General features: G+C 43.2%; 1 protein-coding gene across 3 annotated transcripts; it reads right to left on the reverse strand.

The window, feature by feature from the left end:
- Positions 1 to 1,414: 1,414 nt before the first annotated feature.
- On the reverse strand, positions 1,415 to 26,676 carry LOC139033713 (ral guanine nucleotide dissociation stimulator-like). 3 transcript variants are annotated; one of them, XM_070463194.1, is made up of 4 exons: positions 24,815 to 26,676; positions 4,288 to 5,387; positions 3,464 to 3,656; positions 1,415 to 2,831 (listed from the first exon to the last, which is right to left on the reverse strand). In XM_070463194.1, exons 2-4 carry the CDS (start codon positions 4,388 to 4,390, stop codon positions 2,768 to 2,770), a joined length of 360 nt encoding a protein of 119 aa, XP_070319295.1. In that variant the 5' UTR covers positions 4,391 to 5,387; positions 24,815 to 26,676; the 3' UTR covers positions 1,415 to 2,767. The 3 variants fall into 3 exon arrangements, with proteins under 3 accessions (XP_070319295.1, XP_070319294.1, XP_070319292.1); XM_070463193.1 differs by lacking the exon at positions 24,815 to 26,676 and having other exon boundaries at positions 4,288 to 4,398; positions 5,254 to 8,970; XM_070463191.1 differs by lacking the exon at positions 24,815 to 26,676 and having other exon boundaries at positions 4,288 to 4,398; positions 5,268 to 8,969.
- Positions 26,677 to 27,562: the final 886 nt, after the last annotated feature.

Here is a 27,562-nt window from a genome sequence, read left to right on the forward strand (position 1 = left end):
GAGAAAGGGAAAATAGCAGGCCCCAGGGCGGGGGAAAAGTTCATTTTTTTCATTCCAATCTAAACAAAAAGAATCTTCAAAAACTATTGCATAACTGTCCTTATTTCAAGGCTAGCCAAGTTAATGCTCAAATTCTTCAAGCTAGGTCAACAAAAAAAATTAAACCCAAGAGATTAAAAAGATGACGAAGGGGATTTCCAAAAGACAGAAAAAACAAGAAAATCAAATTGCCAACAAAAAAAACTGGATCATAAAAAAGTAGGAAATTCCAGAAAAAACATTATTTTCCCCTTTTTTGACTACACAAAAAACAAACCCTTTGCTTTTGTGGATAAAAAACAAACTGTCGAAAATTCTTCAAGGGCGGGAAGTAGCAGAAAAACATACCTGCCTCCTGCAAGAACTGTATACAGGTCAAGAGGCATCAGTTAGAAACAGGCATGGAATGACAAACTGAGTCAAATTTGGGAAAGGAAAAAAACTCAAGCCTGTATATTTTTTACCCTGCTTTTTTTTAAACTCGAGGCCCCCCAGTACAATGTAAATGTGGGGCTGGTTTTGGAAGCAAAAAAGCTGGAATCAAGGGGGATGCCTGGAAAAAAAAATATCGGTTTTTATTCTTTATGAAAGATAACACCGCCCAAAATGAGTTGGTTTGGTTTTCATCAAAGAGAGCCCTGGTATTTTTCACTCACCTAGCCCCAGAAAATCTTGGGATAAAAAAAGTCAAGAGGGCCTTGGGAAAAACTCACTACAAAAAAAAAGTTTTCGAAGGTGGGACAGATTCCCGTGGAATGTTCAAAGTTCCTAAAAGGGGCTGTGACAGTGCTGCACTAACAGCCCTTGCAAATTTTTGAAAAAAAATCAGCATGTCCACAGGGGAAGGAAAAGGGTCTTTTTTATTCCCAAGCCCAAAAAAAAGGGGCAATGGCAAGAAAAAAAAAAAAAAAAAAATACTGCCAAAATATTGCACTTCATTTTCACACGCTAGAAAAAAGGTTAAGGCTCCAAAATTCTCTAGGCCAGGCTTCTAAAAAACCGTATATGAAACCGTGGGAGCTTCCAGTTGTTCATGTTGGATTCAGAAAAAAGCTAGAGGGAATCAAAATCAGAATTGCCCAACATTCCGTTGGATAATGGAAAAAAAAGCAAAGATGAATTGCCAGGAAGGAAGAAATAAAAACATGTTTCTTCTAACTTTATGGACTTTTACAACCAAAGGAGCTTTCACTGTGTGGGATCAACAACAAAAAACACTGTGGAAAAAAATTCTTTCAAGAGATTGGGGATATTGGCCGCTCACCTGATTTGCCTAGAGGAACTCTGTATTACAGGTTATCGAGAGGGGACAACAGTTAGAATATGGGGAACATTGGGGCCAACCCAGACTCAATTCCAAAATTGGGAAAAAGGAGTACGTCAAGGCTATATATTGTCACCCTGCTTCTTCAGCTGATATGCAGAGGACATCATGAGAAACGCTGGACTGGATGGAGCACAAGATGGAATCAAGATTGTGGAGAGAAATATCAATCACCTCAGATATACAGATGACACCACCCTTATGGCAGAAATCAAAGAGGAACTAAAGAGCTTCTTGATGAAAGTGAAAGAGCAGAGTGAAAATGTTGGCTTAAAACTCAACATTCAAAAAAGTCAGATCATGGCATCTGGTCCCATCACTTGGTGGCAAATAAATGGGGAAACAATGGAAAGAGTGACAGACTCTCTCCGTTGGAGCTCCAAAATCTCTGCAGGTGGTGACTGCAGCTATGCAATTAGAAGACGCTTGCTCCTTGGAAGAAAACTTATACCCTAACCTAGACAGCATGTTAAAAAGCAGAGACATACTTTGCCAATTAACCTCCGTCTACTGAAAGCTATGGTTTCTCCAGTAGTCACGTGTGGATGTGACAGCTGGACTGTAAAGACAGCTGAGCATCAAGGAATTGATACATTTGAACTGTGGGGCTGGAGAAGACTCTTGACAGTCCCTTGGGCAGCAAGGAGAGGGGCCAACAACGAGCCTGCTCAAGTGACAGCCCTTGATCCACGGCGTGACCATGTGTCCACTTCCTGAGGGCAGCCTGACATGGTGGACTGACCCTCCCCCTGCCCCGCCCCCTGATGTCACCACTGTGAGGGCAGGTCGGGTGTCTACTCTCATCACTGCACCTCAGGAACACGAAGCACTCCCAGCAGTATCTGTCCCAGGAGGGCACACACAGACTCTGTCACCTGCCCAGGCTTCCTGAGGGCCTCCTAACACCTCAGGTTGACCTCCTACATCTAAAGGCTGCCTCATCCCCTAGGGACGCGCTGCCATCTCCTCCTGCCACTAACACTCATCCTTTACCAGCGAGGGCTCAGCTGTCCCCTGAGTGTCAATAGGTCCCCTGAGCACCAGCTGAGCAACCCCAGCTGAGGTTCCACCAGACAGTGAGCAGGATGCTAGCCACGCTTTGTGTTCTGGGTCCCAGGATCGGGGGTAGAGGCACAACTGGGATGGACAGGGGACGGGTGTGGATTCTCATGGGGTGGACTGTGACCTCTGACCTACTAGATGCTTCTCAGAATACCCCAGACCTCTCCACAGCTCTCTTGGCCTCCTTTCCTCTTTTCCAGGAAAAGCCCCCAAGACCTTGCCCCCAGTAGGATCCAGACTATATGAGACCCAGGATTCTGCTAGCCCTGCCCATCCAGCAACCCCATTACTCCTGGCAGCTCTCTGGAGAAGGCAGTCGCTCCCTCTTGAATCACAATCCACTCACATTTTCAGCTGGTGCTGGGGTCCACCATCCTCATCGTAGTAAGCGAGGATGCATCCATACCTACAGGAGGCCAGGAAAGTGTGACATGGACAGTATTGGAGACACGCCCAAATGTGACGGTTAGTGCGACAGGGTTACCCCTCTCCCCCCAGGCCCTCACCCCGAGAGAACTGAAGCCCTGGTCAGCAAGACTGCGATCTGCTCGATGCATTACATGTTGCTTGTTCCTAGAAAAGTGCCTGAGACTTTTGCACCTTCCTCTATATTTCAATTGTGAAAGAGCCCAACCAGCCCCTTCCGAGTGCCTGGGGCACCACTGATCACTCCCAGGGACCCCTGCTCTCACTCTCCCAGGATAGGGCACCTCTCACACCTCACCTTGCAATTGGGAAAATGCTTTGGGCCAAAGTCAAATGCACAGAGACAACTGAGACAGACACTTGCTCGAGGTGAGGAAGAACATGATGACTCAGCACAACCCCAGCCTTTCCAGGGGACCAGGTTCCCAAAAGCACTTTCTGGGAAGCACCAACTTAGTGCCCACAGTCACCCTGGGGGCTGCTCATCCCTTTCCCCTCGTGTGCGGAAGGGGCCAACTGGGGCTCAGAGAGGTGGACAGACATTCCCACGACTCACAGCTGGTAGCTGCCCGGGTCCCCATGAGTCCCCAGTTCGGGAGGGGAAGTGCTCACCTCGTTAAGAGAAGGTCCAGCACCTGCTGTGGGGTACCAAAAGCCCTGTAGGTGCCCAAGAATGTGGGGAAGTAGGAGGGGTCACGGCCCAGGAAGGCGGGCACCAGGTTGCCCACCAACGTCACCAGTCTGAGTCTCCGGACGCTCCAGAGCCTGCAGGTCTCATTCCTGTCCCGCACGGAAACACTTTCCCCTGGGGTGGAACACAGCAGAGACAGGAGTCAGAGGGGGCACCAAAGATTCCAGGAAGGCAGGGGCTGGAGCTCAAACTGAGTCCCCAAGCATCCAGGAGGAGGGGCAGTAGGAGTGGCAGGAGCGCCCTCCGCTGGATAAACGTCCTGGCATCTCGAGTGAACTGGCACTGGGCCATGGTTACATGTGTTAGCGTCTCAGGACAGTTTGCATTGGACAGCTCCCGGGTGTTCACTGCATCATCCCTGTGGTGGTGTCCAAAACTTCTCATTCTGTGGATGAGAACTCGGTGAGAGGGGCTGATCCTGGGGTGAGAGACAACAGGATTCTCAGGCCCATGTGGATACCTGCGGATGGAGTTACTACACGATAAACTTTAGAAAAATGCAGACAGGCTCCTTGGGGCATGAAGTGAAATCCTATCACAATCTCCTTCTGAGAGTCCCACATGTATGTGAGCAGTGATTTTGCATCTGGACAAGTCATGGCCTGGGCCGCAAGGGCACTTCACAGAGCTGACAGTGTCAGGTTCCTCTGGGAGCAGGACTCCATGAGGGACCCAGGGGCAGGCCAGGGTGGCTCTGGGATCCAGAACGTCCTGGGTGTCAAGTCTCCTCCCACCTGGCACTCACCATGTGCTCTCCCTGGGCTCTGTCGCTGGTGTGGGGCTCCTGCCCCTCGTGCAGGGACGTGGAGCAGGGGGCTCCGAGGACCAGCTCCTGTCTGCAGTCCCATGAGGAGCTCTGTGAACAAGTGCCCAGCAGCCGGGCAGAGAGTCTCAGGCCACCGGCCAGCTGCCTGTGGTGCTTCTCGGACCCCAGACAGCTCCTATCCAGACACACCCCCACCACTCTCTGCACAGACCTCCACTTAGGACGCAGACACCCGACCACCTGCTAGACTTGGATCAACACTGGCACAGAACATAGCACCTCCGGGATCCTGCTTCCCCACTGCCAGCCCATTCTTAGGTATGACCGTGACAGGACCACCAGGTCACCACGTGCCTACCAACCTTCTCCTGCCCCGAGGGAGAAACTCCCCTCAAGTTCCACTTCTCCACACATGGAGATGATGGCAGCTGGTGCTGCCCAGGGAGGGCTCCCAATGGCGGCCAGGCCTGGTGTGGCCAGCTCTAGGTTGACTGGAATTACGTTAGGTGACCTCCTGGTAAAGGACCAGAGGCATCCAGCTTGAGCGCTGAACTGCCTGAAACATCTGAAAAACCTTCCCTCTAGGGTTTCCTGAAGCAGAAGCCCTGGCCAGTCGAGACACAGATGGAGAACATCCTTCTGGATGAAGATTCTCCAGCCAAGTGAGCCCGAACTGTCTGTGGCGCATTGCCAGAAGTTGGGTGCCTGGTTACAGGGTTCCGAGTTCTGTTAGGGTCTGCCATCGAGGAAGTGACTTCACTACCCTGGTTCCCCTTCCTTGGATTGACAATTGACAGCCCTGCACATAGCCCTCGGGATCCTGACCGTTCATCCCTCATCCACGCAGCCCTGGGCCTCACACAGTTGCACCACACAGCCCTCCACACAGCTCCCGGGAAGGCTGTGTGTGCAGCTCTGACTTGACAGACCTGGGCCCAGACTCACCTCCCGTTTCCTACCTGTTCTCCATCCTGGATTAATCTCTGTTTCTCAAAGCCTATCAGTGTCCCCACCTGCACACCGGGGATGATGCCAGGATGAATTTCTTGGGATGTCCTCAGACATAGGTGGGACAAGACCTGGAAAATATGGGAGTCTGGGTCTCAGGCAAGTAGTGCCTCCAACCCCTGTATATTATTCTTATTAACTTCCTCATAACTGTCCCTCTTCTTATCCCATCCCACAGTCGTTATTAAATGTCAATGTGAGTGTGCGTGTGTGAGTGTATCCCTGTGCTCACTCTGGTAGGTCAGAAGAAAACTGCCCCTGTAAGAAGGAATAGGCAACAGCTTCCTAAGATCTCAGGGTTTCTAATTTCCAATGCAAACTTAATGAGTTGGGTCTAAGCTTTTGCCAAGGAGATCAAGACTCTATGACACAAGACATTAGGTTGGCAGGGGCTGGAGATGGATTGACAGACTCAACATCGTCTGGCCCCACTGTCCACACCCATAACCACAGTACAGGATATGATGACACAGCTGCCTTCATGGGGCTCAGAGCCCAGCAGGGTCAGCATCTCAGGCTGAATACACAGAGGCCCAGGGACAAACTGGTGCTCAGAGCATGTCGTCTGCCACACAGACTTAAGCCTTTCATCTGCTGTGGCCTGTGTTCCTGTCTTGAAATCACTCTGTCACTTTTGAGATTGTAGCCAAGCACACCATTTCAGATTTTTTTGCTGACTATGATAGCTGCTCCATTTCTTCTAAGGGATTCTTGCCCAAAGTAGTAGATGTCATGGTCATTTGAATTAAATTCACCCATTCCAGTACATTTTAGTACACCGATCCCTAAAATGTCAATGTCCACACTTGCCATCTCCTGTTTGACCACTTTCAATTTACCTTGATTCATTGACCTAACATTCCATGTTCCTATGCAACACTGTTCTTTATCACATCAGACTTTACTCCAATCACCAGTCACATCCAGAACTGGGCGTTCGTTCTGTGTTGGTGCCATCTCTTCATTCTTTCTGGAGTTATTTCTCCAGTAGCATATTGAGCACCTATTAACCTTGAGAGTTCATCTTTCAGTATCATATATTTTGCTTTTCATACTGCTAGTGGGATTATCAAGGCAAGAATATTGAAGTGGTTTGCGATTCCCTCCTCCACCAACAAACAAGCCAAAAATATAAAAGGTAGGTAAGGACAGTCTCTGCAATAAATAATGTTGGGAAAACTGGACACTTACAGGCAAAACAACCAAACTGGACCAGTATCTAACAATATGCAAAGAACTGAACTCAAAATGCATTCAGCCTTGAGTAGAAGACCAGAAACCACAGAGCTAGAAAAAACAAGTTGAAACCTCTTTAACAGCTGTCTCAGAAATGATTTTCGGATCTGATTCTAAACACAAAAGAAAAGCAAAAGGTAACAACTGGAATTATAGCAGAGGTCAACAAAGTAAAACAGAGAGAAATGAAATGAAACGAAATAGGAGAAAATATTTGCAATTCATATATTTTGTAAGGGGCTAATATCTAAAATATATAAAGAATTCATACAACTGAATAGCAAACAAACAGAAAAAAACAACTGTATTTTAAAAAGTGCCAGAGGTCTCAATAGACATTTTTTCCAAAGAAGACATACAGATGGCAAACAGGCAAAGGAAAAGTTGCTTTACATCTGTAATCATCAAAGAAATGCAAATCCACACCAAGAGAAGTTACCCCCTCACATCTACCGAAATAGCCATCATCAAGAAGAATACAAATGAATGTTGGCAAAGATGTGGAGAAAAACAAATACTTGAACACTGTTGGTGGGAATGTAAATTGGTGTAGCCAGTATGGAAAACACTATTAAGGCTCTTCTAAAAAGAAGACTACCTCACGGTCCAGCAATCCCACTCCTGGACATATACTGGGAGAAAGCTATCAATTGAAAGGATAATGCACAACTAGTTACAATGCCTGAGATGTGGAAGCAACCTCAATATCCACTGCCAAATGGATAAAGAAGATGTGGTGTATATACACAATGGAATACTACTGAGCCATAAAAAGAATGAAATGCTGCCATTTGCAGCAACTTGGATGGATCTGTAGATCATCATAGAAGTGAAGTCAGTCGACAGAGAAAGACAAATATCTTATGATACAGCTGTTATATAGACTCCAAAAAAGTGATGCACATGAACTTATTCATAAAATTGAAACTGATACACAAATTTTAAAAGCAAAATAACGATTAACAAATGGGACAAGTGAAGGGCAAGATAAATTAGGAGGTTGAGATTAACACACAGACACTACTATATGTAAAATAATCAACAAGGACCTACTGTATAGCACAGGGATCTCTCCACAATATTCTCTAATAACTTACAAGGGAAAAGAATCTGAAAAAGAATAGATCTGTGAATCTCTAACACCACACATAAAAATAAACTAAAATGGACTAAAGATCTAAATGTAAGACTAGGCACTATAAAAACGTTAGAGAAAAACATAGGCAGAACACTCTCTGACATAAATCGCAGAAACATCTTCTCTAAGCCACTTCCTAGAGTGATGAAAATAAAAACAAAAATAAAAAAATGCAGCCTAATCAAACTTAAAAACTGATCCCTGGGAGACAGTGTTCTCCCAAAATGAAAAGAGCCCACAGAAAGAAAAAAGTATCTGCAAATGAAGTGACCAACAGGGGATTAACCTTCAAAACATGCAAAAGCTCATGTAGCTCAACATTAAAAAAAAGAAAAAACAAAAAACTAACATCCCCAATCAAAAAATAGATGGAAGATCTAAATACACATTTCTCCAAAGAAGGCATACAGGTGGCCAAGAAGAACATGAAAAGACACTGAACATCACTAATTATTAGAGAAATACAAATCAAAACTACAATGAGGTATCAGCTCATACCAGTCAGAATGGCCATCATCAAAAAATCTACAAACAATAAATGCTGGAGTGTGTGTGGAGCAAAGGGAAGCCTCATACATTGTTGGTGAGAATGTAGATTGGTATAGCCACTATGAAAAACAGTATCAGTTCAGTTCAGTCCCTCAGTTTTGTCTGACAGTATGAAGGTTCTTAAAAGACTAAAATAAGAGTTACCATATGATACAGTAATCTTACTCTTGGGCAAATATCCGGAGAAAACCATAATGTGAAAAGATACATGTTCCCCAATGTTCGTTTCAGCACTATTTACAATAACCAGAAGACAGAAGCAACTAAATGTTCCTCGATGGAGGAATAGATAAAGAATATGTTGTTCATGTTTACAATGGAATATTACCGACTCTTAAAAAGAACAAAATAATTCTATGTGTGCAACATGGATGAACCTAGAGATTGTCATACTGAGTGAAGTCTGATATAGAAAGACAAATATCATATGATGTCACTTACATAAGGAATCTAACAGAATGTTACATATAAACCTATTTACAGAAATAGAGTCTCAGATGTAGAGAACAAACTTATGGTTACCAAAGAATGGTGAAGGATAAATTAGGATTGACAAATACACTCTACTATACATAAAATAGATAAAGATCTACTGGAGAGCACAGGGAACTCTATTCAATTCTTTGTAATAACCTACATGGGAATAGAATCTAAGAATCGAAGGTATATATAACTGATTCACTTTGCTGAACAGCAGAAACGAACAGCACTGTAAAGAATGATATTACAATCATAAATTTAAAATAATAAAACAATGAATCAAGACACATAAATATAAGAACTGAAAACACAGAACTTCATCTCTCTCTCACAATTATTATAACCACTGTTCGTTGTTCTGACCCTGATGCTTCCTCAGCAAATAGAATTTTAGCCAAGATCCCTGGAGGTGGGGCAGATGGGTTGCGGGATGGGAAGCATTCTCAGTGTTTCGGGGATAGAAGACAATGTGGGCTGGCGCTGGCTGTGCTGGGCAGACCTCCCCCTGGACTGACTCCCACTGAGAACTACTGCTCACCTGAACACTGTCTCCCAGGGGTCAGGGACATACCCAGTGTCATAGGAGCAGATGATTTGCTACACAAACACTGACATCACAAGGAAGGATCAACATGATTGAAAAATATCTCTGATAATGTTATATAGATTTTCCAAAGGACTTTCAGAGAGATAGTTACCTATAGATGGATGAGGGGGAGAGAAGAAGAAACAAAGGGGCTGGCACAGAATTTTACCCATCGATATCCAGCTGGTGCAGTGGTAAAGATCCCACCTGCCAATGCAGGAAACACATGAGATACGGGTTCTGTCCCTGGGTCGAGAAGATGCCTCTGGAGGAGTCAATGGCAACCTACTCCAGTATTCTTGCCAGGAAAATCCCATGGACAGAGGAGGCTGGTCTGTAGTCCATGGGATCACAAAGAGTTGGACTTGACTGAGCGACTGAGCACACATATGTGTCACAAGGGACAACCTTCAAACAGTGGCTCACCTTACATGTGTTACTTGTAATGGCTTTTCACTAGTTTCCAAATGAAACTGGAGATGAAAAGCATGTCAATATATTTTAAAGAAATTCTCCTAAGTTTATCAAACATGTTCTGAGGAAGTTTAACTTGAAAAGGACTCTTTTGAATGGGGCAGTCAGTCAGTTCAGTGGCTCAGTCATGTCTGACTCTTTGCAACCCCATGGATTGCAGCACAGCAGGCTTCCCTGTCCATCACCAACTCCCGGATGCTACGCAAACTCATGTCCATTGAGTCGGGGATGCCATCCAGCCATCTAATCCTCTGTCGTCCCCTTCTCCTCCGGCCTTCAATCTTCCCTAGCATCAGGGTCTGTTCAAATAAGTTGGTTCTTCTCATCAGGTGGCCAATGTATTGGAGTTTCCACTTCAGCATCAGTCCTTCCAATGAATATTCAGGATTGATTTCCTTTAGGATTGACTAGTTGGATCTCCTTGCAGTGTTTGCCATAAGCAGGTACACACTGCCCTCTGGTGGCCCTGTGAGAAATAGCAGGAGCACTGCAGCGCTCCATGGGTCTGTATGCCAAATAGTTCAACAATCAGTTGCCACCTTCACAGTCTTGCTATGAGAGTAAACCAAATTCTGGAAGTCTCAATGTTTGGGGGGTGCCGTCTAGTGGAAATCGTTGCCTTGACTATGACACAATACATCACTTTCCAAGTGCAGAATTTCAGAGAGTGATGGTTGAGCACCTGAGTAAGGCCCTGGGACCACAACAGAGAATAGAGAGGAGGTAGCAACCTCTTGGGACCGGCAGGAAAAGGGTGGGAACCTGCTGGGTGGGATCACTTGCCTGTCTGCATTCCCGTGAGGAGCCCTGTGAACACAATGCCTGGCAGCCGGGCAGAAAGTCTCAGGGCACCAGTCAGCTGCCTGTGGTGCTTCTCAGAACTACAGACGTCTCCCCTCCAGACACACGCCCACCACTCTCTGCACAGACCTCCACCGAGGACGCAGACGCCTGACCACCTGCCAGGCTTGGGTCCACACTGGCACAGAACAGAGCACTTCAGGGATCCTGCTTCCCCACTGCCTGCCCGTCCTCAGGTGTGACAATGACAGGACCCCCAGGTCACCACGTGCCCAACAACCCACTTCTACACAGACAGAGTAACTCCTCTCAAGTCCTACTTCCACGCACATGGAGATGAGGAAAGCTGACGTTGCCCAGGGAGGGTTCCCAGTGGCAGCCAGCCCTGGTGTGGAAAGCCCTAGGTTGACTGGGATTACCTTAGGTGACCTCCTGGTAAAGGGCCAGAGGCATCCAGGTTGAGCGCTCAACCACCTGAAACATCTGAAAAACCCCTCCCTCCAGGGTTTCCTGAAGCAGAAGCCCTAGCCAGTCGAGACACAGCTGGAGAACATCCTTCTGGATGAAGACTCTCCAGCCAAGTGAGCCCCAACTGGCTGTGGCGCTGTTGCTAGAGGTGGGTGCCAGGTTACAGGGTTCCGAGTTCTGTTATGGTCTGCTGTTAGGAAGTGACTTCACCACCCGGGTTTCCTTTCCTTGGATTGACAGTTGACACCCCTGAACATAGCCCACCGGATACTGACCGCTCATCGCTCATCCGCACAGCCCCCGGGCCTCACACAGTTGCACCACACATCCCTCCACACAGCTCCTGGGCAGGCTGTGTGTGCAGCTCTGAGTTGACAGACCTGGGCCCAGACTCACCTCCCATTTCCTACCTGTTCTTCATCCTCGGATGAGTCCCTTTCTTTCAAAGCCTGTCTGTGTCCCACCTGCACACCAGGGATGATGCCCCCATGAACTTCTAGGGATGTCCTCAGACATAGGTTTGACAACACCTGGAACATGTGGGAGTCGTGTCTCAGGCAATCAGTGCCTCCAACACCTGTATATTATTCTTATTACCTTCCTCATATCTGTTCCTCTTCTGATCCCAACCCACAGTCCTTATTAATTGTCAGTGTGAGTGTGCATGTGTGAGTGTATCCCAGTGCTCACTATGGTAGGCCAGAAGAAAACTGCCCCTGTAAGGAGGAATAGGTAACAGCTTCCTAGATCTCAGGGTTTCTAATTTCCAAAGCAAATCTATTGAGAGGGGTCTCAGTTTTGGCCAAGAAGATCAAGGCACTGTGACACATGACATTAAAGTTGGCAGGCCTGGAGCTGGGTTGACAGACTCAACATCGTCTGGCCCCACTGTGCACACACATAACCACAGTACAGGATGTGATGACACAGCTGCCTTCACGGGCTCACAGTCCAACAGGCTCGCATCTCAGCCTGGACACAGAGAGGCCCAGGGACAAACTGGTGCTCACAGCCTGGCGTCTGCCACACAGACTTGATCATCCCATCTGTTGTGGCCTTTATGTTCCTGTCATTAAATCACTCTGTCACTTTTGAGATTGCACCCAACCACACCATTTTAGACTCTTTTACTGACGCTGATGGCTGCTCCATTTCTTCTAAGGGATTCTTGCCCACAGTAGTAGATGCCATGGTCATTTGAATTAAATTCACCCATTCCAGTCGATTTGAGTTCACTGATCCCTAAAATGTCAATGTCCTCACTTGCCATCTCCTGTTTGACCACTTTCAATTTACCTTGATTCATGGACCTAATATTCCATGTTCCTATGCAATACTGTTCTTTATCACATCACACTTTACTCCCATCACCAGTCACATCCAGAACTGGGCGTTGTTTCTGCGTTGGCGCCATCTCTTCATTCTTTCTGGTGTTATTTCTCTAGTATCATATTGAGCACCTACTGACCTTGGGAGTTCATCTTTCAGTATCATATCTTTTTGCTTTTCATACTGCTCATGGGATTCTCAAGGCAAGAATGTTGAAGTTGTTTTCCATTCCCTTCTCCACCAACAAACAAGCCAAAAATATAAAAGGTAGGTAAGGACAGTCTATACAATCAATGATGTTGGGAAAACTGAACACTTACATGCAAAACAACCAAACTGGACCAGTATCTTACAATATGCAGAGAACTGAACTCAAAATGCATTAAGCCTTGAGTAGAAGAAGACCTGAAACCTCAGAACGGGAATAAACAGGTAGAAACCTCTAACAGCTGTCTCAGATATCATTTTCGGATCTGATTCTAAACACAAAGGAAAAGCAAAAGTTAACAACTGGAATTATAGCAGAGCTCAACCAAGTAAAACAGAGAGAAGTGACATGAAATGAAATAGGAGAAAATATTTGCAATTCATGTATTTTGTAATGGACTAATATCTAAAATATATAAAAATGAATACAACTGAATAGCAAACAAACAAACAAAAAAACAACTGTATTTAAAAAAGGGCCAAAGGTCTCAATAGACATTTTTTCCAAAGAAGACATACAGATCGCAAAGAGGCACAGGAAAATTTGCTTTACATCTGTAATCATCAAAGAAATGCAAATCGACACAAAGAGAAGTTACCCCCTCACATCTACCAAAATAGCCATCATCAAGAAGAACACAAATAAATGTTGGCAACGAAGTGGAGAAAAAGAAATACTTGAATTCTTATCAGTTCTAATGAGATGGATGAAACTGGAGACCATTATAAAGGGCGAAGTAAGCCAGAAAGATAAAGACCATTACAGTACACTAACACATATATATGGAATTTAGAAAGATGGTAATGATAACCCTATATGCAAAACAGAAATAGAGACTCAGATGTATAGAACAGACTTGTGGACTCTGGGAGAAGGCGAGGGTGGGATGTTTCAAGAGAACAGCATCGAAACATGTATATTATCTAGGGTGAAACAGATCAACAGCACAGGTTGGTGCATGAGACAAGTGCTCAGGCCTGGTGCACTGGGAAGACCCAGAGGGATCGGGTGGAGAGGGAGGTGGGAGGGGGGACCGGGATGGGGAATACATGTAAATCCATGGCTAATTCATTTCAATGTATGACAAAAACCACTGCAATGATGTAAAGTAATTAGCCTCCAACTAATAAAAATAAATGGAAAAAAAAAAAGAAATACTTGAACACTGTTGGTGGGAATGTAAATTGGTGTAGCCAGTATGGAAAACACTATGAAGGCTCTTCACAAAAGAAGACTACCCCACGATCCAGCAATCGGACTCCTGGACATATATTGGGAGAAACTGTAAACTCAAAAGATAATGCACTACTAGTTATGATACCTAAGATGTGGAAGCATCCTAAATGTCCACTGCCAAATGGATAAAGAAGATGTTGTGCATATATACAATGGAATACTACTGAGACATAAAAAGAATGAAATGCTGCCATTTGCAGCAACTTGGATGGACCTGCAGATGATCATAGAAGTGAAGTCAGTCAACAGAGAAAGACAAATATGATACTGCTAATATGTAGACTCTAAAACAGTGATCCACATGAACTTATTCACAAAATGGAAACTGATACACAAATTTTAAAAGCAAACTTACGATTACCAAATGGGACAAGTGAGGGGAAGGATAAATTAGGAGTTTGAGATTAATACACAGATGCTACTATATGTGAAATATTCAACAAGGACTTACTGTATAGCACAGGGAACTCTCCACAATATTCTGAGGTAACTTATAAGGGAAAAGAATCTGAAAAAGGATAGATCTATGAATATATATAACTCAATCACTTTGTTGTACACCTGAAACTAATACCATATTGTAAATTAACTATTCTACAGTATAAACTAAAAATTAAATTAAAAAAGAACTCATACAACTTAATAGCAAACAAAAATAAATCTCGTTTTTCAAAGGGCAGAAATCTAAATAGACATTCTTTCAAAGAAGATATACAAATGATCAACAGGCACATGAAAAGATGCTCAATATTCTAAATCACTAGAAAAATGCAAATCCAAACTGCAATGCAGTATCACTGACCACATGGTATGATCAAAAAGATCAGAATTAACATGCTAGGGAGTATGTGGAGAAAAAGGAACCTTTAGATGCTGTTGGTGGCAAGGTAGAATGGTACAGCCAGTATGCAAAACAGTATGGAGGGTCTTCAAAAATCAAAAACTAAAATTACCTCATGATCCAGCAGTTTCACTCCTAGGTATACATATCTGAAGCAAATAAAAACACTCATTCAAAAATATACATGGACTCCAATATTTGTACCGCATTATTTACAATAGCCAAAATATGGAAACAATCTAAATGCCCAGCAGCATATGAGTTGATTAAAATAAATTACACACACACACACACACACACAATGGAATACCACTCACCTACAGAAAAGAGTGAAAATTTGCGATTTGTAAAACATGGGTGGATATGGAGAATATTATGCTTAGTGAAATAAATCAGAAAAATACAAATACTTACTGTATGTTATCATTTACTTCTGAACTCTAGAAAAGAAAACAGTCAAATCCCTTTTGATCTAGTGGTTAGGACAGCACACACGCACTGCAGGGGGCCTGGGTTTGCTCCCTGCTTGGGGAACTAGAATCCTGCATGCTATGTGGCAGAGACTAAATTAATAAATAAATAACAATAAAAACTGAAACACTAAGTAATCAAACAGAAACATACTCACAGATATAAGGAATAAACACGTAGTTGCTAGTGGTGAGGAGTAGAGAGACAAGATGGGTTAAAGGATTAAGAGACACAAACTTCTATGTATAAAATAAATAAGCTCTGTGTTGTCAGGAGTTTTCACATGTACGTTTTAAACTTAAACAAGGCACAGTTCTAAAAATGGGGATTTTTTTTTATTGATGCTAAGGCAAGGGTAAAAGTACCTTTATAAAATAAATTGCAGTTTTCCAACGGTTCAGAGGAATCAGTTCCTCAGGCCATCCCTAAATGAATGTGTGAGCAACTGTTAAAATAACTTTACGAAAGTGGTCTGTTGAAAGTGGTACATATACACCATGGAACATTACTCAGCCATTAAAGAGAATTCATTTGAATCAGTTCTAATGAGATGGGTGAAACTGGAGCCCATTATACAGAGCGAAGTAAGCCAGAAAGATAAAGACCATTACAGTATACTAACACATATATATGGAATTTAGAAAGATGGTAACGATAACCCTATATGCAAAAAAAGAAAAAGAGACTCAGATGTATAGAACAGACTTGTGGACTCTGTGGGAGAAGGCGAGGGTGGGATGTTTCAAGAGAACAGCATCAAAACATGTATATCTAGGGTGAAACAGATCACCAGCCCAGGTTGGATGCATGAGACAAGTGCTCAGGCCTGGTGCACTGGGAAGACCAAGAGGGATGGGGTGGAGAGGGAGGGGGGAGGGGGGACCGGGATGGGGAATACATGTAAATCTATGGCTAATTCATTTCAATGTATGACAAAAACCACTGCAATGTTGTAAAGTAATTAGCCTCCAACTAATAAAAATAAATGGAAAAAAAAAGAAAAAAAAAAAGAAAGTTTCTGTCTACTCTAGATTGAAATTTGGTAATTTTTGTTGTTCAGAAAATTATTCATTTAGCCTATCAAGTCAAATTTATAGGTATGAAATTGTTCAGTATCATTACATAATTCTGTTTTATACAGGTTTTCCAGTTTTATTCATAATACACCAATTTTTTTATTGGCTTCACAGCGTTCATTTGTTTCTGTATAGAAAAATAATACTTTCCTTTTCAAAAACCCAGCATTTAGTTGTACCAATGAAGCACAATATGTACTTTCCAATTGGTACTTTTAGGTTTTCCATGTTTAATTCATCCTTCATTTCCAACGTGTAAAATTTTCGCTTTCTATTCCTAGGTTGAACGATTGCTCTGTGTAACTTCAACCTTGCTAAATAAATAAAAAAAATTCAAGTTTTTATTGGAAAAACAAAGCGAAGCACAGTTGCCATAAAGGAGAAAGAACACCAACGAGGTTATAGTAAGTGACAGATGTGAAAATATATTTTCAACATAGATGAGACAGATAAAAATCAGTGACATATTAAAAAAATACCTCAAACAGCAGTGGGTCCACATTTAGCCCCTGCACCGTGCATGCGTGGAGCCCTCCCGGAATGCTGGGTGTGGTCTCCTCTCTTCCTGTACTGAGCATGTGCAGGGCCCTCAGGAGTCATTCATATGCTGAAATCTTAACCTCTAAGGTGATATTATGAGGAGGTGGGGCCAGAGGATGTGATTAAGTCAGAGACAGAGCCCTCATGGAAGAAGAGAGCGCTAGCAAAACAGGCCTGGGAGAGCCCCTCCCCTCTTCTGACAGGTGGGAGTGCACTGAAAACAATCTTCCTAGGAACAAGAAAGTGGTTCCTCACTAGGCATGGAATCTGCATTCACCTTGATCTTGGACTTCTCAGCACCTATAACTGTTAAGGTAAATTTCTGCTGTTCATATGCTACTTGGTCTATGGTATTTGGTACAGCCGCCCAGATGGAATAAAACAGCCTCTGATTCAGGCAGCCAGTGTCTGATTATAATTGCTATGGATAAAACTAAGCAAAGGAAGTGGGTGAAGGCAGGGAGTGGGGGATGTTTTATTTTAACTGGAGTGATAAGTGACATTTTTCTGTTGGGAGGAACATGAAGGAAATGATACTTCAGAAGAATTCTAAATGTTCTTCTCCATAGGCCCTGGAATGTATTTGAGAAAATTAAAATTCCTTTCCTGACTGAAAACCAAAATAACACTTAACATAAATGGCATCAGGTAGAAATTTTTAGCTCCGTCACATGAGCAAAACCAACAACAACAAAAAAACATATTTATATACATATCAAACCCTACAAACCAGAAAGGATCCAGTATCAGCAAAACTTGCCTTTATGGCACCATGAACGAGGGTCAGCAGAGACTACAATGGGAGGATTAGACCTCAAGTGCTTCATGAAATAGAATAATTTGACTACCTTATAAAAGAAATTCCTATAAATCTGTTAAAGTCGTAAAAGACACTATTGGAACCATCAATGAATAAGACGCTATGAAACACACCCATAATGGAGAACAGTATGGAGGTTCCTCAAACCTCACCCTATAGTAATGGACTGTGGAATATTAAAGACAATTGGAGACTTTATCACAGAGCAGGGAAGGCAGACCAAGTGAGACCCAACAGTAGACCAGTCACCAGTCACAATGAAGCAGGGAACACAAGGGAAAAACAGCTTCAGATGAAAAAGGAAACATCACAGAAATGGTCTGTAGATTTTTCATTCTAAACTATCACTCAAGAATAAAAGCAAAATAAGAAAATTTTCAGAAGAAAACATTTTCAGACTACGAGCATTTGCCTCTCTCAGGCTCTCACTGAGAATGAGGAAGGATGTAGTTTGAGTGAGTCCCAGAAGGAAGGAGTGCAGTGAGACGTGGGGGCAGGAGATGGGCAGTTACAGGTCTAAGTCAGATAGTCACTGACTGTGTGAAACAACACCCATGGATCAGTAGTGATAATGATCATGAGAAATTAGAAAGCATTAACTTCTGTGGTCCAGTGCTGCGTCTTGGCCACCTGCCACTCTACCAGGGTTTAGGAAGCCAGAGCTGATGTAGCCAGCATGCTATATATGTATATACATATATATGTAATCATTTATATCAATTCATATAATAAGAATTATACAATATACACAAGTGGGATATTTCCTGGAATGCAAGAATGCTTCATCATAGTAAAATGCATTGGTATCATGCACCACGTTGGAGAAGGAAATGGCAACCCACTCCAGAGTTCATGCCTAGAGAATCCTGTGGACAGAGGAGCCTGGTGGACTGCTGTCCATGGGGGTCTCACAGAGTTGGACACGACTGAATCACCTTAGCAAGCAAGCAAGAAAGCAAGCAATGCACCACATTCACATAACACAGGGAAAAACCATGATCTCAATGCAGAGAGAGCAATTTAAAAATTTTAAAACCTTTTCATGATTAAAAAAAAAAAAAACTTGACAAATAACACTTGAAGGCAACTACCACCATAAAGTTAAAGTCCCTGGTGGCTCAGCAGTAAAGAATCTGCCTGCGAAGCAGGAGTTGCAAGAGACAGAGGTCCGATCCCTGGATCAGGAAAATCCCCTAGAGGATGAAACATCAACCTACTCCACTATTCTTGACTAGAGAGTCCCATGGACAGAGGAGCCTGGCGGGCTACAGTGCAAAAGGTCGTGAAGAGTTGAACACAACTGACTACACACAGACAAGTAAATCTCACAGCCAACATCACAGCCAGTGATGAAGACTGAAAATTTTTCCTTTGAGATAAGGAAACACATAAGAATGCTAGGTTTTTCCACTTCTATGCAACACAGCACTCAGAGTCTTAGCCATAAGAGTCAGGAAAGATAGACATACATACAGACAGATAAATCAGCGACATTTTAAACTGAAAAGAGGTAGAATTATCTATGTCCACCCATGACATGGTCTCAAATGTAGAAATCCTAAGTATTCCACAAAAAAAAAAACAATGTTATAAATAAAAAATTATTTCAGCAAAGTAACAAGGACATTCACCAAAGTCAATGCTGAAAATCAGTGGCACTTCTGTACACTAATGATCAAATGGAAAAGGAAATTAAGAAAACAGATTTGTTTACAATTGTTTCAGAAAGAATAAACTACATAGTGATTAACTTAACAAAAACTGTGAAGACTTACAGAGTGAAATGTCAAACTTTGTGAAGACATTAAATGACACAAATCCTGTTTTCATGCATTTTAGGACGTATTGCTAAGATCTCAATACTAACCATTGCAATTTACAATTCCAATGCAATCCTGATCAAAACTCCACCCTAAACCAAATGCCTATCCTAAAACACTTTACAACTAATATACCCCAAAATAGCCAAACAATCACAAGAAGAAAACATAATATGGGAGAAGAGCATAACTGATTTGAAAACTTGCTGCAAAGCTAAAGGGTTTCTAATTTCCAAACCAAATCTAATGAGAGGGGTCTCAGATTTGGCAAAGGAGATCAAGACACTGTGACACAAGACATTAAAGTTGGCATGGGCTGGAGCTGGGTTGACAGACTCAACATCGTCTGGCCCCACTGTGCACACCGATAACCACAGTACAGGATGTGATGACACTTCTGCCTTCACGGGGCTCACAGCCCAACAGGCTCGCATTTCAGGCTGGACAAAGGGAGGCCCAGGGGCAAACTGGTGCTCACAGCCTGTCGTCTGCCACACAGACTTGACCATGCCATCTGTTGTGGCCTTTATGTTCCTGTCCTTAAATCACTCTGTCATTTTTCAGATTGCACCCAAGCACAAAGTTTCAGATTCTTTTCCTGACTATGATGGCTACTCCATTTCTTCTAAGGGATTCTTTCCCACAGTAGTACATGTAACGGTCCTTTAAATTAAATTCACCCCTTCCAGTCCATTTTAGTTCACCAATCGCTAAAATGTCAATGTCCACACTTGCCATCTCCTGCTTGACCACTTTCAATTTACCTTGATTCATGGACCTAATATTCCAGGTTCCTATGCAATATTGTTCTTTATCACATCAGACTTACTCCCATCAACAGTCACATCCAGAACTGGGCGTTGTTTCTCCGTTAGCGCCATCTCTTCATGCTTTCTGGATTTGTTTCTCCAGTAGCATATTGAGCACCTACTGCTCTTGGAGTTCATCTTTCAGTATCATATCTTTTTGCTTTTCATACTGCTCATGTGATTCTCAAGGCAAGAATATTGAAGTGGTTTGCCTTTCCCTTCTCCACCAACAAAGAAGCCAAAAATATAAAAGGTAGGTAAGGACAGTCTCTGCAATAAATGGTGTTGAGATCACTGGACACTTACATGCAAAACAACCAAACTGGACCAGTATCTTACAATATGCAGAGAAGTGCACTCAAAATGCATTAAGCCTTGAGTAGAAGACCTGAAACCACAGAACTAGAAAAAACAGGTAGAAACCTCTTTATCAGATGGCTCAGAAATGGTTTTCTAATCTGATTCTAAACACAAAAGACTAGCAAAATGTAACAACTGGAATTATAGCAGAGTTCAACAAAGTAAAAGAGAGAGAAATGAAATGAAATGAAATAGGGGAAAATATTTGCAATTAACATATTTTGTAAGGGGCTAATATCTAAACTATATAAAGAATTCATACAACTGAATAGCAAACAAAAAACCCAATTTCATTCAAAAAAGGTCCGAAAGTCTCAATGGACATTTTTTCCAAAGAAAACATACAGATGGCGGACAGGCAAAGGAAAAGATGCTTTACATCTGTAGTCATCAAAGAAATGCAAATCCACACCAACAGAAGTTACCCCCTCACATCTACCAAAATAGCCATCATCAAGAAGAACACAAATAAATGTTGGCAAGGATGTGCAGAAAAAGAAATCCTGGAACACTGTTGGAGGGAATGTAAATTGGTGTAGCCAATATGGAAAACACTATGAAGGCTCTTCAATAAATAAGACTACTTCACGATCCAGCAATCCCACTTCTGGACATATACTGGGAGAAAGCTGGCAATTGAAAGGATAATGCACTACTAGTTACAATGCCTAAGATGTGGAAGCAACCTAAATATCCACTGACAAATGGATAAAGAAGATGTGGTGCATATACACAGTGCAATACTACTGAGCCATAAAAAGAATGAAATGATGCCATTTGCAGCAACTTGGGTGGACCTGCAGATGATCACAGAAGCGAAGACAGTCGACAGAGAAAGACAAATATCTTATGATACTGCTAATATGTAGACTCTGAAACAGTGATCCACATGAACTTATTCACAAAATGGAAACGGATACACAAATTTTAAAAGCAAACTTACGATTACCAAATGGGACAAGTGAGGGGAAGGATAAATTAGGAGTTTGAGATTAATACACAGATGCTACTATATGTAAAATAATCAACAAGGACCTACTGTATAGCACAGGGACCTCTCCACAATATTCTGTAATAACTTATCAGGGAAAAGAATCTGAAAAAGAATAGATATATGAATCTCTAACACCACACATAAAAATAAACTAAAAATGGATTAAAGTTCTAAATGTAAGACTAGGCACTATAAAAACGTTGGAAAAAAATATAGGCAGAACACTCTCTGACATCAATCGCAGAAAGATCGTCTCTAAGCCACTTTCTACAGTGATAAAAATAAAAACAAAAATAAAAACAACGCAGCCTAATCAAACTTAAAAACTGACCCCTGGGAGACACTGTTCTCCAAAAATGAAAGGAGCCCACAGTAAGGAAGAATATATCTGCAAATGAAGTGACCAACAGGGGATTAATCTTCAAAATATGCAAAGGCTCATGCAACTCAACATTCAAAATAATAAAACCAAACTAATATCCCCAATCAAAAATAGATGGAAGGTCTAAATACACATTTCTCCAAAGGAGGCATAGAGGTGGCCAAGAAGAACAAGAAAAGACACTGAACATCACTAATTATTAGAGAAATACAAATCAAAACTACAATGAGGTATCAGCTCATACGAGTCAGAATGGCCATCATCAAAAAAATCTACAAACAATAAATGGTGGAGAGGGTGTGGAGCAAAGGGAAGCCTCGTACATTGTTGGTGAGAATGTAGATTGGTATAGCCACTATGAAAAACAGTATCAGTTCAGTTCAGACCGTCAGTTGGGTCTGACAGTATGAAGGATCTTAAAAGACCAAAAATAAGAGTTACCATATGATAGAGTAATTTTACTCTTGGGCAAATATCCAGAGAAAACCATAATTATAGGATGAACCTATAAATTGTCATATTGAGTGAAGTCTGATATAGAAAGACAAATATCATATGATGTCACCTACATATGGAATCTAAAAGAATGGTACATATAAACCTATTTACTGAAATAGAGCCTCACATGTAGAGAACAACTTATGGTAACCAAAAAACGGGGAACGATAAATTAGGATTGACAAATATACTCTACTATACATCGAATAGATAAAGATCGACTGGGGAGCACAGGGAACTCTATTCAAATCTTTGTAATAACCTTCATAGGAATAGAATCTAAAGAAAGAGGGTATATATGTATATAATTATTCACTTTGCTGCACAGCAGAAACTATCAGCACTGTATAGAATGATATTTCAATCAAAATATAAAATAATAAAACAATGAATCAAGACACATAAATATAAGAACTGAAAACACAGAATCTCATCTCTCTCTCACAATTATTATAACCACTGTTCATTGTTCTGACCCTGATCCTTCCTCAGCATATACAGGATTTTAGCCAAGTTCCCTGGCGGTGGTGCGAATGGGTGGCGGGGAGGGAAACATTCTCAGTGTTTTGGGGATAGAAGACAATGTGGGCTGGCGCTGGCTGTGCTGAGCAGACGTCCCCCTGGACTGACTCCCACTGAGACCTGCTGCCCACCTGAACACTGTCTTCCAGGAGTCAGGAACATACCCAGTGTCATAGGAGCAGATGATTTGCTACACAAACACTGACATCACAAGAAAGGATCAAGATGATTGAAAAATCTCTCTGATAATGTTACATAGATTTGCCAAAGGAGTTTCAGAGAGATAGTTACTAATAGATGGATGAGGGGGAGAGGAGAAAAAACAAAGGGGCTGGCACAGAATTTTACATATCGATATCCAGCTGGTGCAGTGGTAAAGAACCCTCCTGCCAATGCAGGACACATACGAGATACGGGTTCTGTCCCTGGGGCGATAAGATGCCACTGCAGTAGGAAATGGCAACCTACTCTAGGATTCTTGCCAGGAAAATCCCATGGACAGAGGAGCCTGGTCTGTAGTCCATGGGATCACAAAGACTTGGACTTGACTGAACAACTAAGCACATATATGTGTCTCAAGGGACAAACTTCAAACAGTGGCTCACCTTCCATGTGTTATTGGAATGGCTTTCCCCTAGTTTCCAAATGAAACTGGAGATGAAAAGCATGTCAATATATTTTAAAGAAATTCTCTTGTTTATCAAACATGTTCTGAGGAAGTTTAACTTGGAAAGGACTCTTTTGAATGGGGCAGTCTGTCAGGTCAGTGGCTCAGTCATGTCTCACTCTCTGCAAACCCATGGACTGCGTCACACCAGGCTTCCCTGTCCATCACCAACTCCCGGATGCTACACAAACTCATGTCCATTGAGTCGGGGATGCCATCCAGCCATCTAATCCTCTGTCGTCCCCTTCTCCTCCGGCCTTCAATCTTCCCTAGCATCAGGGTCTGTTCAAATAAGTTGGTTCTTTTCATCAGGTGGCCAATGTATTGGAGTTTCCAGTTCAGCATCAGTCCTTCCAAGGAAATATTCAGGATTGATTTCCTTTAGGATTGACTAGTTGGATCTCCTTGCAGTGTTTGCCATAAGCAGCCACACACTGCCTTCTGGTGGCCCTGTGAGAAATAGCAGGAGCACTGCAGGGCTCTGTCTGCCAAAAGAGGCCAACAATCATTTGCCAGCTTCACAGTCTTGCTATGAGAGTAAACCAAATTCTGCAAGTGTCAATGTTTGGGGGGTGCCGTCTAGTGGAAATCATTGTCTTGACCATGACACAATACATCACTTTCCAAGTGCAGAATATCAGAGAGTGATGGTTGAGCCCCTGAGATAGGCCGTGGGACCACAACAGAGAATAGAGAGGATGTAGCCACCTCTTGGGACCTGCAGGAAAATGGTGGGACCTGCTGGGTGGGATCACTTGCCTGTCTGCAGTCTCGTGAGGAGCCCTGTCAACACAGTGCCTGGCAGCCGGGCAGAAAGTCTCAGGGCACCAGTCAGCTGCCTGTGGTGCTTCTCAAAACTACAGACATCTCCCATTCAGACACACTCACAACTCTCTGCACAGACCTCCACCGAGGACGCAGATGCTCGACCACCTGCCAGCCTTGGCCCCACACTGGCACAGAGCACAGCAACTCAGGGATCCTGCTTCGCCACTGACAGCCCGTACTCACGTGTGACCGTGACAGGACCCCCAGGTCACCGTGTGCCCACCAACCCGTTCCTGCCCAGAGGGAGAACCTCCCCTCAAGTCCCACGTCCCCCACATGGAGATGAGGGCAGCTGTCGCTGCCCAAGGAGGGCTCCCAGTGGCGGCCAGTCCTGATGTGGTCAGCTCTAGGTTGACTGGGATTACCTTTGCTGACCTCCTGGAAAAAGACCAGAGGCATTCAAGTTGAGCGCTGAACCGCCTGAATCATCTGAAAAACCTCTCCCTCCAGGGTTTCCGGAAGCAGAAGCCTGGCCAGTCGAGACACAGCTGGAGAACATCCTTCTGAATGAAGACTCTTCAGCCAAGTGAGCCCCCAACTGGCTCTGGTGCTGTTGCTAGAAGGTGGGTGCCTGGTTACAGGGTTCCGTGTTCTGTTAGGGTCTGCTCTTAAGGAAGTGACTTCACTACCCGGGGGTCCCCTCCTTGGATTGACACTTGACACCCCTGCACAGAGCCCTCGGGATCCTGACCGCTCATCCCTCATCCACGCAGCCCCGGGCCTCACACAGTTGCACCACACAGCCCTTCACACAGCTCCCGGGCAGGCTGTGTGTGCAGCTCTGAGTTCACAGACCTGGGCCCAGACTCACCTCCCATTTCCTACATGTTCTCCATCCTGTATGAGTCCCTGTCTTTCAAAGCCTGTCGGTGTCCCACCTGCACACCAGGGATGATGCCCGCATGGATTTCTAGGGATGTCCTCAGACATAGGTGGGACAAGACCTGGAAAAAGTGGGAGTCGTGTCTCAGGCAATCAGTGCCTCCAACACCTGTATATTATTCTTATTACCTTCCTCATATCTGGCCCTCTTCTGATCCCAACCCACAGTCCTTATTAAATGTCAGAGTGAGTGTGCATGTGTGAGTGTATCCCAGTGCTCACTCTGGTAGGCCAGAAGAAAACTGCCCCTGTCAGCAGGAATAGTTAACAACTTCCTATGATCTCAGGGTTTCTAATTTCCAAACCAAATCTAATGAGAGGGGTCTCAGTTTTGGCAAAGGAGATCAAGACACTGTGACACAAGACATTAAAGTTGGCATGGGCTGGAGCTGGGTTGACAGACTCAACATCGTCTGGCCCCACTGTGCACACCGATAACCACAGTACAGGATGTGATGACACTTCTGCCTTCACGGGGCTCACAGCCCAACAGGCTCGCATTTCAGGCTGGACAAAGGGAGGCCCAGGGGCAAACTGGTGCTCACAGCCTGTCGTCTGCCACACAGACTTGACCATGCCATCTGTTGTGGCCTTTATGTTCCTGTCCTTAAATCACTCTGTCATTTTTCAGATTGCACCCAAGCACAAAGTTTCAGATTCTTTTCCTGACTATGATGGCTACTCCATTTCTTCTAAGGGATTCTTTCCCACAGTAGTACATGTAACGGTCCTTTAAATTAAATTCACCCCTTCCAGTCCATTTTAGTTCACCAATCGCTAAAATGTCAATGTCCACACTTGCCATCTCCTGCTTGACCACTTTCAATTTACCTTGATTCATGGACCTAATATTCCAGGTGCCTATGCAATATTGTTCTTTATCACATCAGACTTACTCCCATCAACAGTCACATCCAGAACTGGGCGTTGTTTCTCCGTTAGCGCCATCTCTTCATGCTTTCTGGATTTGTTTCTCCAGTAGAATATTGAGCACCTACTGCTCTTGGAGTTCATCTTTCAGTATCATATCTTTTTGCTTTTCATACTGCTAATGTGATTATTTCTCCCTTCTTAAAAAAAACACAGCAAAACAAATCAACACTTTGTCTTCCACTTCACTTCCAGCCATAGCCCTCTCTTCTTTTCATAAAATAACATCTACTTCAGTTTACCGTAACAGTTGCAGTTTGTTTTATTATTAACAATGCCCTTTTCTTTTTTTTTTCCGTTTTATTTATTTTTTTTATTTTTTTATTTTTTTCCATTTATTTTTATTAGTTGGAGGCTAATTACTTTACAATATTGCAGTGGTTTTTGTCATACATTGAAATGAATTAGCCATGGATTTACATATATTCCCCATCCCGGTCCCCCCTCCCACCTCCCTCTCCACCCCATCCCTCTGGGTCTTCCCAGTGCACCAGGCCTGAGCACTTGTCTCATGCATCCAACCTGGGCTGGTGATCTGTTTCACCCTAGATATACATGTTTCGATGCTGTTCTCTTGAAACATCCCACCCTCGCCTTCTCCAACAGAGTCCACAAGTCTGTTCTATACATCTGAGTCTCTTTTTCTTTTTTTGCATATAGGGTTATCATTACCATCTTTCTAAATTCCATATATATGTGTTAGTATACTGTAATGGTCTTCTATCTTTCTGGCTTACTTCGCTCTGTATAATGGGCTCCAGTTTCACCCATCTCATTAGAACTGATTCAAATGAATTCTTTTTAATGGCTGAGTAATATTCCATGGTGTATATGTACCACAGCTTCCTCATCCATTCGTCTGCTGATGGGCATCTAGGTTGCTTCCATGTCCTGGCTATTATAAACAGTAACAATGCCCTTTTCAAATGCATTCCAGTTTGGATTGTAAATTACATAGCTAGCTTACCTCTTGGTGTAAACTCCCTAAAACTGTTGTCTGCATTCATTCTCTCCAATGTTTCACCTTATTCTCTCTTGTGCCCCAACGACAAACAGATCTTGCCCCCACAATTCCACTACAACTTTTTCAAGGTCAACAGCCATGTTCTTATTGTTAGATCTGACTGTCAGTTTTCACTCATCTTTTTGACCTCTGAGCAGCATTTAACAGTCAACCATTCCCTTCTTCTTAAACAATGTCTTCATTAGGCTAAATTTTAGGGCACCACTGTCTGATTTTCCTTCCATCACCACTTCATGGTCTCCTGTCCTGATTTTTCCTCACCTTTCTGGCCTCTGAA

Source organism: Odocoileus virginianus, unplaced genomic scaffold (assembly GCF_023699985.2).
Source record: "Odocoileus virginianus isolate 20LAN1187 ecotype Illinois unplaced genomic scaffold, Ovbor_1.2 Unplaced_Scaffold_39, whole genome shotgun sequence".
Taxonomy (NCBI): Eukaryota; Metazoa; Chordata; class Mammalia; order Artiodactyla; family Cervidae; genus Odocoileus; species Odocoileus virginianus.